Source organism: Mauremys mutica, chromosome 7 (genome assembly GCF_020497125.1).
Source record: "Mauremys mutica isolate MM-2020 ecotype Southern chromosome 7, ASM2049712v1, whole genome shotgun sequence".
In the NCBI taxonomy this organism is placed as follows: domain Eukaryota; kingdom Metazoa; phylum Chordata; order Testudines; family Geoemydidae; genus Mauremys; species Mauremys mutica.
In genome coordinates this window covers 18,526,549-18,540,850 of record NC_059078.1, presented here as the reverse complement: position 1 = coordinate 18,540,850, position 14,302 = coordinate 18,526,549, and the positions used below count along the sequence as shown (strand labels likewise).

Genomic DNA, 14,302 nt, shown 5'->3' with positions numbered 1-14,302 from the left:
GTGCCGGACACTCCCAAGCAGGTGGGCCATTCATTTTAGCACAAGCACAGCTGGCACAAAAAGATAAATCCCATCAGTCTAAAAAAGATGTGGCAGTATTTGATGCTTTGGATTTATGTGTTCAAAACGCCACATCATAAGCCATTGTGAAACAAAATGCTGGAGGTTATGGGCCCAATTCTGACTTCACCGTCATCTGTATTAAACAGGAGTCACTCTGCTGAAGACAGTAGAGTTACACACTAGTGTAAAACCTGTGTATAGGAGATTAGAATCAGACCTAAAAAGTCCATTAAGATTCCTGAGATCAGAGTCAGACCTAAATCTATTAAGATGTAAGTGCTGGAGACAAAACTGTTTAAAACAAGCCAATTACGGATATGAAGCACGGAGTGACTACTCCCAAAATCTTTCTCTGGATCCAACTGTGGGTATTTTTTTTTTAAGGTTTTAAACCACCTGTCTTTCAATCTGCCAACTTTCCAGCAGTCGGCTTTGCAGCAATTTAGCAAATGTGGCTTTAGACCATTCATTAATTGGATGTTATGGCATTTTTTTGGATCAATGTTTAACTAGAATTAACCCCTTGTTCTCCATCTGGAACAACTATGAGATGATAAAAATTGAGGGCAGTTCCCTTTATTGGGAAGAATGAGTATTGGCAAGGGTCTTTTCCTTGGGGATTTATAGCAGAAGGATCTACAGTACTTAGCAGAATGGTTTTAACCAGGGTAGAAATCAGCAATTGAGATTTCATGCGGTTTCATTTACATTCCCTCCTGCTTCCCTAGAGCTACTGACCTATCCCCTACAGCTCTTTCAGTATTAAAACTTGCATCCTAGAAGCATTGTTTCATGTTTCTCTGAACGGTAACTGCATAGACTTGAGCCGAGATCAGTTGTTTCAAAAGGCATGAAATAAACACAAATGTTTATTAAAATGATCCTAACAGCTTCTCATAGGCAGTCTCATTTATTATTTGGACACTGAGTTGCAATGTTGGTTCAGATCTCAGTTGGTGTAAATTGGCATAACTCCATTGACATCAATGGAATTATGCTGATTTTTTTACACCAGCCAAGGATCTGGCTCACTGGTAGGCGTGCAGACACCCCCTCACACACACACAAAAAAGACTATGATGATTGAAAAGTGACCCATGTGGAGGAAGTGATCCAGCTGGAATTGACAGTGGACAGTTATTTATTATTGATTGATTATTTGTATTATGGGAGTACCTAGGGACCCCAATCATAATCCAGCACCAAACTGTGCTAGGTGCTGTACGAACATACACACAGAAAGACAGTCCCAGGCCCAAGGAGCTTACAATTCAAGCATTTGTCTACACTTTCAGCTGGGGTGTAATTCCCAGCTCGAGGAGATGTACTCATGCGAGCTCTCATTGAACTAGCGCACTAAAAATAGAGCATAGCTGCAGCGGCAAGAAGGCTAGCTGCCCATAATACATACCTGTTCGAGATGCTAGGTGAGTTCTAAGGCAGCTAGCCCCTCCCGCTGCTAGCGCTGCTGGGCTATTTTAATCATGCTAGCTTGATGAGAGGTAGTATAGTCTGTCTCCTGGAGCTGGGAATCACAGCCCCAGCTCAAAGTGTAGACATATTCTTAGTAAATAGTGTGAACTGGGCGCAAGTTCCATTTAACATCCTTTTAGAGGAAATTTGTTGTTCTTGTGAAAGGGTGGGGGTTGGTTATTTTCTGTTCACCGATTCTTGGAGAAATTCAGTTTTTTATCAGCGGTTTTCAGCCTGAGCTGGAATCAACGTCATAAATGCATCAAATGGTTGAGAGGGCATGGTGACTTGTCTTCAGACCAAAACTGGTGGGATGTTACACCAGCTTTCTGATAATGCTTCCTTGTGCTGCAGCACTACAATCAGAGTGGCTGGTTAGGTTGCCATAGCCTACACATAAAACTTAGGTAAACCCTTCACTAAGGCTGTGAAAAATTCGTCCCACTGAAAGATGTAGTTAAGGTGACCTAACCCCCTGTGTAGTCACCGCTAGGTTGACGGAAGAATTTTCCTTTGACCTAGCTACAGCCTCTCCAGGGGGTGGGTTTACTACAGCAACGGAAAACCTTCTTCCATCAAGGTCGCAAGTGTCTGCACTACAGCGCTACAGCTGTGCCATCGTAGCGCTTGTAGTGTAGACGCACCCCTGAGCAGTAGAGTCCTCTTCTGAGGATTACATTTTCATCCAGGCGTCCTAAAAGCCTGATTTCTGACAGCTCAGGTTGCAACACTCCAGCAGATAAACACTTGATTGTGTGTAAAAAATGCTAGCCTTACTGAGAGCCCTCCATAATGAATAGACTGCTCCTGGGAAGAACTTTGTGGCTGGGTCTGGCTTTGCTGTAAACAGAGGAGAGCTTATGTTTTTTGTTTTTGTAATGTGGCTGACTCTGCCCGCAAGTATCTCTCATTTTGCCCATTTTGCTTTAGTATCTACAACTCCTAGAAGAAGAGTATTTCCCTGGAGTGTATTTTTTAGCTTGAATTCATAGTCCTCTGTTCTCCCTAGACGAGTCCCAAATTATTTGGAATGTTCCGTCTGCATATCATAGCTCTTCCTGAGTTATACGTAAACGTTAATAAAAGCTAATGGTTTACATTAAGAAAGGCCAGAGATAAAGTGAGGGCCCTTTTATCACAGAATTAATGGCCTGAAAATGTCGGTTGTGTAGGGGCAACTGCCAAATATTGAGCCTCTGAAGATGATTGTAAGTCCCACAAATCAACAAGTTGGAGCGGATTATCTGATGTTAGCTGTGTCATTTTCCCAGGACTCCAGGCATGTTAGAAGCCAGCAGTTTAATCCACTCTGATAAGATGCATGAGGGAGTTAGACACTGTGTCCACTTACTGTTCCACTATAATGCTTTCAGAGGCAAAGGAAGAAGAAGCTTTGCTAAAGCAGAAGCATGCAGCCTGGTTTTGATTCATAAACCCCGGCATTTCAAGTTGCACAAGAACTATTTTTAAGGTCACAAACACAGGAAACAAAAATCAGTACATTTCATGGGTTTCCTGAGTGTTGCCTCACCAATCCTCTTCCTCCCTCTGTTTCCAGCAGACTTCCTTCCGAAGCTGACATCCTGCAATCTAGCTTCTCATTCAGAGCTCTTGGGTATGAAATAGTTGTGATGGAAACTTTGGTAAATCATTTTTCAGTTCATGGCCGATTTTAAGGCTGAGATAAAGAAGAACTGAATTTATGACATATAATAGCTTGTAGTTTTAGATGAGTTAGGATTTTAAATCTTTTATCTTTCTTTTTGAGATCATACTCAAGAGCTAATCTAACTAAACCTCCTCTTAGACTTTATTTAGGACTTGAGTCAATTTGTACCATTTGTGAATAATAGTGAAAATACCTATTATAAAAGCCCTGCTGGAGAGAATGTATGTGTGTTGTACCTCTGTCCTCAACTGGATGGAAACAGAGCTGCTTAGCTGGGCATGTATCATAGGTCCCATACTGTTAACTGATAGTGGAGATTTTCCTTTAGTTCAAGTAGCAGAGTGCTGTATTTTGGAGCTGAAGGATCCAAGTTCTATCCATACTACTTCTGTGAATTTCTGAGTGGCCCTGGTGCGTAGCAGAGACAGTGATGAAATACAAATGGTCACAGATTTGTTATGATAGGTAAAAAATAAAATATTGAAGATATTGAAACAAATTCTGTGTTCAGGGCCCCTACCCTCTAGTCACTCTTGTATAACTGAGAGTAGAATTTGTCCCATGCTGTACCTAAAAATCACTTTTATCCCTGTATTCATGACTTAAGTGTTTGCATGAGTGTGATTCAAGTAGCTAAAGTGATATTTCAGTGCATGCTGAGAAGGATGTAACTTGAACACTTCCAGTTTACCATAACATAACAAAGCTAAAATACATCTTGGTTCTGCACTTTACAGACTGAAAAACAGAAGGGATGACCCCACCCTAGAATCCAAGTGAGGGGAACACTTCCTGGCCTTGATGGCTTCCCTTTGGAGGAGCTGATGTAATCTGAAGAAAGGTGTTTTAGGGAGGAAGGATGTGTGCAAATCCAAATAATCTTCTGTCTATATTAGAATGGCCACATCCTGTTTACCATTAACCATTTGGCAACTATCTTAGCTCAGCAACTTACGATTTACAAAGATGTAGACACAGAAGAGAAAGGACCTTCCACTCTGCTCTGCAATGTGCAAGAGGAAAGACTGAAATCCTTCTAATTGGGAGTGGGTGATCTTTGCAAGAATAGAGATACCTATGATATTAGTGGACTGCTTCTCTGAAGAGGTGTGTGTCTGACTCCTTTTGGGACCTTGGTCAAATCACTTAATTGCTCGGTGCCTCAGTTTACCCATCTGTAAAATGAGGATTACCACACTTCTGTGTAATGAGCTCTGGGTAGTTAATATTTGTAAAGAGCTTTGAGGATGAAAAATCTAAGGATAATTACTATCACTATGACAAATACATGTATGTGATCAGATATATTTTGGTAAAAGTTTGACTGAACATAGAAGGGACTATTAAATAGGAAAAATGAATGGCTTGTCATATTCTCTGCATATTAAAGGGAATTGTGTTGTCTAGTTTCAGGGAGAAATATAAACACTTTTTAGGAGATTGGGCTGAGATTGTTTTTAACAGAACCTAATGGTGTAAAAATGCAAAATACATTCAGCAAAATCATTCATATTTGCAGCACTTCATCCCTTCGGCTTGGTTGCTCACAAACTGCACCATAACTCTGAGTATATGTTGCCCCCTTTTTGGCACATGCTCCAGCAGAAAAGTTTTTCAGATCAGGCTTTGTTACTTCCTGTCTGATGTGACCAACAAAGCTAGTGTACCCGTGATGTCTGCCAGTGGGGGAGGGAGAACCAAGTATCATGTTGGTTTTCTTGGACAAAATTTAGTCTGTACCCTGTGGCCATAAACTTGTGTTTGAACAGCAATGTGGAGTTGAATGCTAGAAAATGTTTGCAAGCCTTTTACTCTGTCTGGACAGCGAATTAAGATTTCCCTGGATTATTCAAGAAGGGAATATTCTCCTGTGAGTGACATGTGCATAGACAAGACTGTAGGTCTTTGCCATAGAATTGCTAAAAGTATCTCTAAGCAAGAGTCTGCTCTGCAATCATGAGGTGCAACTGTAGAAGCTGGAGCTGACATACCTGAGCTAGCTGTAATCTAGCTAGCTGGGGTCTTGAAGCAGTGAAGCAACAGCGGGCTGTACAGACTTGACTCGAACCGTGGATAATTACTCACAGGCTAGCCCACACGGGAGCTAATACTGCTGCAGCTTCACTGCTCTGGTACCCGAGCCAACAAGATTATGTCTACACGAGCTGCAATCACAGTGTAGACCAGGGGTCTCAAACATGCGGCCCGCGGGCCGCATGCGGCCCGCGGAGCTCTTCCCTGCGGCCCGCGGAGCTCCCCAGGGGAGCTCCGCAGGGGCCCCCAAGAGAAAAGCGGAGGCTCCCGCCTCCGCCCCTCTCCTGGAGCCTCGGCGCATAGAGCGCCGAGTCTCCGTCCGAGCGCCTGAGCCCCGCCCCGAGCCGAGCCGCGTGGGGAGGGGGCGGGGCTGGGAGCTCTGGGCTGAGCGCTGCGCTCGGCGTGGAGCTCCCAGCCCCGCCCCCTCACTACGCGGCTCTGAGCGGGACCGCCGGAGACGCGCTCGGGTAAGGGGGGGGGAAAGCGGGACCCGCCGGGGCCGGGCTGGGGGGGAAGGGAAGCGCTCAGGGCTGGGGCAGAGGATTAGGGTGTGGGGGGATGAGGGCTCTGGCTGGGGCTGAGGATTAGGGTGCAGGGTCCTAGTGCCTGCCCTCCGCCAGTACGGGCAAGGCAGGCTTCCCTTACCCTGAGCCTCTCCAACCCCAAACCCTCCGCCCCAGCCAGAGCCCTCATTCCCCCCGCACCCTAATCCTCAGCCCCAGCCCTGAGCACCCCCACATCATGAACCCCTCATCCCCCTGCACCCTAATCCTCAGCCCCAGCCAGAGCCCTCAATCCTCAGCTGAGCGCCCCCACATCATGAGCACCCTAATCCTCTGCCCCAGCCCTGAGCGCCCCCACATCATGAACCCCTCATCCCCCCCCACCCTAATCCTCTGCCACATCATGAACCCCTCATCCACAGTCTTCCCTAGCGCATCATGAACCCCTCATCCACAGCCCTCACCCCACAGCCCAACCCTCTTCCCTAGCCCTGAGCCCCCTCCTGCATCATGTACCCCTCGCCCTCAGCCCCACGGCCCTCACCCCTGCACTCCCTCCTATCCCCAAACTCCGTCCCAAAGCCTGCACCCCCACCCCCTGCCGCAGCCTGGAGCCTGCATCGAGCACAGAGCCTGCATCCAGACCCCCTCCCCCACCCAAACTCCCTCCCAGAGCCTTAGGCAGTAAATCTAAGTGCGTGTTTTGTCCTTTGAGTGAGGTGCATTACTGAGTGTATATATTTATTAAAACTGCGCGCGCTTAGGGGAGGAGGTGGAGAAGAGACAGGGCAGGGGCGGGGCCTCATGGAAGGGGTGGATTGGGGGTGGGGCCAGGGGCAGCAAGGGGGCGTGTCAGTGATGCGGCCCTCGGGCCAAAGCACTAGTCCTCATGCGGCCCTCGGGGTCATTTGAGTTTGAGACCCCTGGTGTAGACATACCCTAAGATTATGGCAGCGATGACACCAACTGTGCAGGTGACACGTCTGCTTGGGATTCCTGACCTGGCACTGGGAATGACCAAAGAACAGACTGCTCCCGAGTCCCTAGAGAATCCATTCCAGCCTAGTGGGTGCTGTGCTACCTATACCCTACTGCACAGCTATACATGGGAAGCGCTAGATCTGTGACTGTAGATTCCAGCTGCGTAGCAGTGGGTGTAGGAGCTGTAGCGGTTACTGCAGGGCTGAGGCAGCTGCCACAGAGGGCACTTTTGCCTCTCCCTTCCCTAGAGAGAGTATTCCTTCCCTCCCTAGCGCCACGTAGGTTGTCAACCCTCCAGGATTGTCCTGGAGTCTCCAGGACTTAAAGATTAATCTTTAATTAAAGGTTATGTCATGTGATGAAACCTCCAGGAATACATCTAACCAAAATTGGCAACCCTAGCTCCACAGAGACCCCAGCCCACACAGCCTAGTTACTCAGCATGATAGGCTCAGGATTTGGCTGCTAGCATCCAGAGATGGGCCCAGAAGCAAAGTGGGATTGGGAATTTGAATAACTCCAAAGTTGGGGAGTGACCAGACCCAGGGATCTGGTTTGGGCCCATTTCTGTTAATAAAGCCAAAGGAACTAATCTACAGTAAAGATACACTCTTCAGGCAGGAATGTTCCTAAGCAGGCTGATTGTCAACATTTGCTATGTGGCACAAGCAGCTCCTTACACTGGCAATAAGGATTTCGTAATAAAATAATGGTAATAACCTGTCAAAGCAGCAAAGTGTAATGCACTTGTAAAGTTGCTTTTTTCTTTCACCCAGCATATTGCGGCTATTGAGGTTCATGTGTGTATAGAGTTCCATTCAGATCTGAGACCCCGATAGACAGCACTGAATGAGAGGCAGTTTGTTAGGCCCAAAGCAGTATGCTAATAAGAGAGAGGCATCTTCAGACGCCTGCATTTGGTCTGTTTAAATCAGTACCACCCGGTGTTATTCTGAAGGAGTTGTTTGCATTTAGGCCTCAGTTCAGTAAGGTAGTTAAACACATGTCCAGCTTTAAATGTGTAAGTAACCCTATTGAAGTCAATGGGACTGTTCCCAAGCTTAAAGTTAGCCACGTGCTTAAGTACCTTGCAGAATTGGGACCTTGATTTCTTCTTCTTTTAGGCTACTGTAACAGCTGGAGGTCACCCCCATACATATCTGCACTCTCCTGCTGTTGTTAGGGTGTCATATGTAGCCACATACCAGTGAACGGCAGAGGTGGCATTTCAATAGGTTCTTGCGTCAAGATGAGCAATGGAAATAACACCACAGATGACATTATAATGGCTGTAGAAACATACCATTCATTCAAAAGGCTTTAGGTGCAGCCAGGGCATTGCATAAAAGCCTCTGTGGGGGAGTCTCCAGGTAAATTTTTAACAGCGTTGCTGTTGTGACATTTGAATACTGTCAAATCCATCCACATTGTCAGGGAAGAAATGGTAAGGAGAATCACTCAGGAGTCAGAGGGAAAAAGGCCATACATCTTGGACATGTGTTGGAGGAACCAGGCAATCTGTACAAGCCCTGCCAGGCCTCCAAATACTGGTACTGTGTGGCAGAGAAGGAGCCTCTGAGGGCAACGTTAGTGAAGCTGGGGGAATTTGGCTGTGTTGGCTTGCTCTACAGATGGGTCCAGGTGGCCAAATTCCAATTAGGCAAAAACAAAACCATATATGGAGCCAATTGTTCCCTGCCTTTGCTCATCTTATTGTTATTTGAGTGTAAAGCACTAACAACTCAGAATGGGAGCATTCCACACTCACTTTGCACAGCTGTAATCAGTGACACAAGGTGCAAAACAAGGAAAAATCAGGCCCAGTTTTAGTTTCCAATTAATCTGAACCACCAAATTTTTGTCTTTGTGGAGAAGGGCAACTTGGTTTTGGTCCATCTCTGGTTTGCACAGATCTGGTCTTAACCTATTGCAGATTCAGCCCCTTGACCTTTATTCCACTCGAGTGTTGCTTTTAGTGTAAGGTTCAACCAGACCTGAAAGGTTGAAGTGAAACTCCATTGAAAATGCCACCCTTGTCAGTTGAAACCACAGTTCAGTGTGGTTTCTGCATGGAGCTATAATGAGGGGATTCCCAGACTCCGAACTCGAGGGAGCTGGCCTGATACTAGACTTGGGTGTTGGGCCCTTGCTTGCTAAAAGTTTTGTAATCCTGGCAGCTGAGGTTTTGTAGCAAAAGCTGTAACATGGGCAAGTCTCTCCTGCTTTAGGGATGTCCAACTCAAAGCTTTAGGCAAGGGTGGGGAAGTGTGGGCCGTGTAGGTGACCAGACAGCAAGTGTGAAAAATCGGGTTAGGGGGTGGGGAGTAATAGGAGCCTATATAAGAAAAAGACGCAAAAATTGGGACTGTCCCTATAAAATTGGGACATCTGGTCACCCTAGGTCTGTGTTTCACAAGGTGTCATGAAGAGGTGGAATTCCCTCCTGCCTTAGGCTAGTTGTGGCGGGCCGTGCACCCAAGTCACTGACTCACCGCTCTCCAATTATCAAACCCTGTGTATGGTGCTGGCCACCTCACCCCAGCATTGTTTTGGGCATCAGGAAGGACTACATTGTGGCTGCTCATGTCCACGTGCACAATGGCAGAGGGAAAGTGCAGGGGAGTCGTTTCCCAATCCTTTGCAAACCCATGAGGTGTAGCCAACTCTTGTGTTATTTCTGGTTTTACTGAAAGCCCCAGCTCCTGGTGTCATGCTATGTTGGGTGAATCATAGCTACTTTTTTTTTAAAAAATTGAAAGTTTCTACCCATTGTGGTTGTGGAGAAAAAGTTAAAAACATTAATCCACAAAGGCTTTTGAACCAGGAGGTAAATATAATGACCCAAATTTATTATTTTTAAGTCAGTCTCATGATTTTTTTAGAGATTGACTCAGGGGTGGCTCTAGACATTTCGCTGCCCCAAGCAGGGCAGCATGCCGCAGGAGGCCCTCTGCTGGTCGCCGGTCCCACGGCTCCGGTGGATCTCCCGCAGGCGTGCCTGTGGATGCTCCACCGAAGCCGCGCGGGACCAGCGGACCCTCCGGAGGCACGCCTGCGGGAGGTCCACCGGAGCCGCCTGCCACCCTCCCGGCGACCGTCAGAGCGCCCCCCGCAGCATGCCGCCCCAAGCATGCGCTTGGCGTGCTGGGGTCTGGAGCCGCCCCTGGATTGACTCATGGTTTTGGAATGCTTGGGTCTGGCAATATTCCGCTTGCAAGGGGCAGCTAGTTCTTGGATTACCTGAGCTTGGGGATGGCAGGCAAGGCAGCCTGAGGCAATCTGTGCCCCAGAGAGGACATGGCTGAGGGGCAAGAAGCATGGCTAGTGGCCTGGCCATCCCTTTCTGTAACAGTACACACCTGTGCTCTCAGCGCAGGAGGCAGGGGCATGCTTTGTGCCCTTTGAGAGGATGAAGCAGCTCCTGTGTGTTCTCCCCAGGGTCCCTGGAGCAGTTCCACCTGCCTCACCACATAGGTGCTGACTCCATGGGTGCACCAGGGCTGGAGCACCCATGGGGAAAAATTAGTGGGTGCTCTGCACCCACCGGCAGCCAAGCTCCCCTCCCCCATCCTGCCCCACCTCCTCTGCCTACCTCCCAGTGTTTCCCACCTGGCTGCCACCAAACAGCTTCGGCACTGTTAGCACGCTCTGGGAGGGGGGGAGGAGCGGGAACATGGCGCGCTCAGGGGAAGAGACGGGGTGGGGATTTGGGGAGGAATTGAAATATTGGCAGGGAGGGGGCGGAGTTGGGGTGGGGACTTTGGGGAAGGAGTTGGAATGGGGGTGGGGAAGAGGTGTGACGGGGCAGGGCCTCATGGAAGGGGTGGAGTGGGGGTGGGACCAGGGGCAGAGTGGGGGTCGAGCACCCATGTGAAAGAGGGGAAGTCGGCGCCTATGCAGTCCCTCCCTCTGCCACTAACCAGGCCATGCACCCTGTCCCCAAACCTCATTCTAACCATAAAGTCATATTGCCTGGAGCCATTCAGAGGGATAGAGAGCAATGGGGATCCATCAGTGACAAGGAACCCAGTCTCTGACCTGGATTGTCTCAGATCCCTCTGTGACCCAGCCTGTCCTCCAGTTCATTGCGTGCTCCTTCAGCACTGCTTCACTGCCAGCCGCCCCCGCCTCCCCGCTCAGTATCCCTGAGCCAAGAAGTTCCAAAGCTGATTCCTCTCCTTGCAGGGCTTTTTGCCACGTTGTGGTTAGGCAGCATGTGGGGGTTGATGAGAAGTAGCTGAGTTGTGTAAGACTCTTAAACTACGTGGATGGATTTCCCACACACACAGTTTAAAGCAGCAAGTCTCTCTGGCCTATGGGACAGCAAAACAAAGAGGATCTATAAAGATCATAGAGGATAACGAGCTTTGCAGTCAGAGTGCAAGGGAAGTGAATTTTTTGTAAAAGTATTTTTCAATCTAACTATTGTCAGCTGCTTGTTCTCTCTGGACTCAGACGAAGGAGGATGCTAGAAAATTCCTTGCCCAGGGCTCTAGTATCCCCTTGGGCTGCCGTAGGGCCACCAGGAACCCTTAAGAATTAAAATCTTCACTCCCTCTGCTCTGATCTAATTTTGTCATTCCAGTGTCCTGCGGCCTATCTGTGCCACTGTAGCCTTGGGCCCGATCCAGCTTCTGACACCCGTACTGACAATGAGCAGCACCTTACTCCACAGATAGTCCCATTGAAGTCAGTGGGCCATTCATGGAGTGATGTACTATTAAACATGGTTAGGGGTATCAGAATCCAGCCCATTAAAATCAGTGTAAACTTTGCCCTTGACTTCAGTAGGAGCAGGATTGGGCCTTGAGTTTACAGCCCTCAATCTCAGCAAAGTTTGCTCATATGAAAATGCTATTCTGGGTCACTCTGTTTAAAAACAATCGTGGCTACCCTTTCATTTTAAAGAAAAAGAGAAAGAATTGCAATTGCTTGCCAGCTGTCTTCAGGTCTGAATGATTCAATACATTCCACAGTGGCAAACCCCAGGGTTCAACAATGCCTAACCTGGAGTTACAAATGAGTATAGATGCTCAAGCCCTAAATTAACAAACCTTGGGTCTGGTAACTTGAGTTCTGCTAACCCTGGGCTTACATTGTAGTGTAAACATACCCTCAGGAACAAATCCTGTGAGCTGCAGGAGGGATGTGAGAGGTCTCAAAGGCTGTGGAACTACGGTGACCAGATAACAAGTGTGAAAAATCGGGACAGGGGGTGGGGGGTAATAGGATCCTATACAAGAAAAATACACAAAAATCGGGACTGTCCCTATAAAATCGGGACATCTGGTCACCCTACGTGGAACTGACATCCTAATCATGCAGAGGCTGGACAGGAAACTCTGCTCTCCTGAGTACCATGGGGCTCTCTCTACATTATTACCACAGGGGATTGCATAGTAGGTTCAGGAATAAGGCTCTGGCAAGTGGATGTAGGGAATGCAGAGGCCTTAGACACTTGTGGAGACCTGAAGCTGTAGTGGTGATCTCCAAGCGACTCTGTTGGTGCCCTGCAGTATGGGCAGAAGGATTCTCTTCCCTCAGCTCCTATGAAGCCCTGTAGCACAAAGCCCTCTTTCTTGAGCCTGTGCAGTGGTCGGGATTTGGCCCCCAGCGATCAGATCTAATGAGTAAGAAGGAGCCACTATTACAGCCATTTTCTCAATTGTAACTACTCACTAATATTTCCTATTTATTATCCAATGGTAAGAAATAGAAGCCTCAATGGGTTGTTTTGTTCAAAGGGTATATTCTCAGTGAGAAGTATTTTATTTTGTTGCCGCGCTTTGACATTAATGTTTCTTTTCAGCTTCAGCCAGAGCAATTAGACTGTGGAGCAGCCCATCTCCAACACCCTTTGGCCATCCTACAACCCATAAAGGCAACACCAGTGTTCAAATACCAGGGCCTCACTTCAGTGGCCGTTTCCAGTGTCAATAATTACACCGTTGTGTTTCTGGGCACAGCGAATGGAAGACTCCTGAAGGTAAAATTAGCATGTTACTAGCGAGATAAGAATGAAGCACTGAAGGGAGTTGATGGTTCAGGGATGGGTGGTGGGGTTTGGAGCCTTTCACCTCTCGCACCATTGGTTTGTATAGTACTCAGGATGGCAGTAACTGAAAGCTTTTTCTGCACCACCTCACAGTGTGTAGTTCTGCAGGCCTCCCAAAATAAGCAGGGGTGGGTTGGCTCATTTCTTGGATGGGTGACTAGCAGGTTGCTCCAGGATGCAACAGGAAGTGGTTTTAATTATTCACCCCACATAATAGTATGGGGCAGTGTGCTACTGGAAGTGTCTTCTTTCAGATGAGGCATAAAGCAGAGTTTTTGACCTCTTGTGGTCATTAAATATCTCATGACATTTTTCATAAGAATAGGGTTGTTACTACTTGTGTCCTGGTTAAATGCCAACTTGAACTTGCACGCTGCCTACCTAAATTCCCCTGTCAATTTCAGCTGGATACATTTGCTTCCCATCCTACAAATGTTATGTCACATCACTGTGCGCGGTTAACTAGCTGATATATTCCACCCCAGAGCTGGCTGCAGGGAAATTGGGAGATTCAGGTAATGTGGGCAAATGGTGATCCCTGGGTGAAAGTCACTAGAAAAGTGTTGTTATTGTTGATCATCTCAGAACTGTTTGGTGGCCTGTGTGAAATAAGTTGTCAGTCCCAGTCCAGTTTGCAGTAGAGAGGTGTCCATCTTGCACAAACCACCATCACATGGCACCTTTGTTGGCAGCCTCAGCAGAGAGAGAGGACTACTGGACCCTGAGAAGTGGCCCTTCCCATGCAGGGCTGAGGCACGTTAACATGGCAATGTGAAGGAAGTGTGCACTGGTGCTGCCCACGCTTTAACTGCATTGAGAATAAAGAGTTCAGTCATTCAGATTTTCAGTACAGCCCACTTATCCATTACTGTATTCACAGTAATAGAAAAAAATATCATTTGACAAGCTCTCTCTGAGCACAGGCTTTCATTCTGCAATAAAGAAGTAACTGGATGTTACTTTAATCTATACAATGATATACCTTGCCTGGTAATTGGTATCTGTTAATCAGTATTTAAGGCTACAATGTGATTGTGTTGTATCTACCGTAATATACTGTAGAAACAAAAGACTGCAGTTGAAATGCTATTTTACAGCATTTTTATTAGCAGTGTCCTAATAAATTCTTCCCTTGATTTGATGGTTTTTAAAAGCTCCTTATAGACTGAAGAATCACTGAGTGATCATTCCCCAATGCTAAACTCTGAAGCAGGTGTGAATCCATGCATATAATATTGTGTCTCTGTTGAAACAATGCACTAAAGGCAATGTAGGGCAATGCACTCGCCTCAGTCAAGAGCCAAGGTGCAGGACCAAGGTTTCAATAACCTCAGTGCTTAGAGTTTGCCAAGGGAAGGTTTAGCTTCCAGCCAATCACAGCAGTTCACTGAAGTCCCTGCCTCAGTAAGCCCATAGAGTAGAAAAAGACCATCTAGGAGAGACATGGCTGGAATCTGCTTTATCTCAGCCCGGAGCTAATAATATATAATTTGGAATATTGGATCAAAATACTTGGAGAAGAGA

The 14,302-nt window shown here is 47.2% G+C and overlaps 1 protein-coding gene across 1 annotated transcript in view; it reads left to right on the top strand.

Moving 5' to 3' along the window:
• PLXND1 (plexin D1) overlaps positions 1-14,302 on the top strand; it is a 137,041-nt gene that overhangs the window by 21,630 nt on the left and 101,109 nt on the right. The window contains exon 2 of the mRNA XM_045023825.1: positions 12,533-12,709. Coding sequence (XP_044879760.1) covers positions 12,533-12,709 — 177 coding nt within the window. The remainder of the gene's footprint in view (positions 1-12,532; positions 12,710-14,302) is intronic.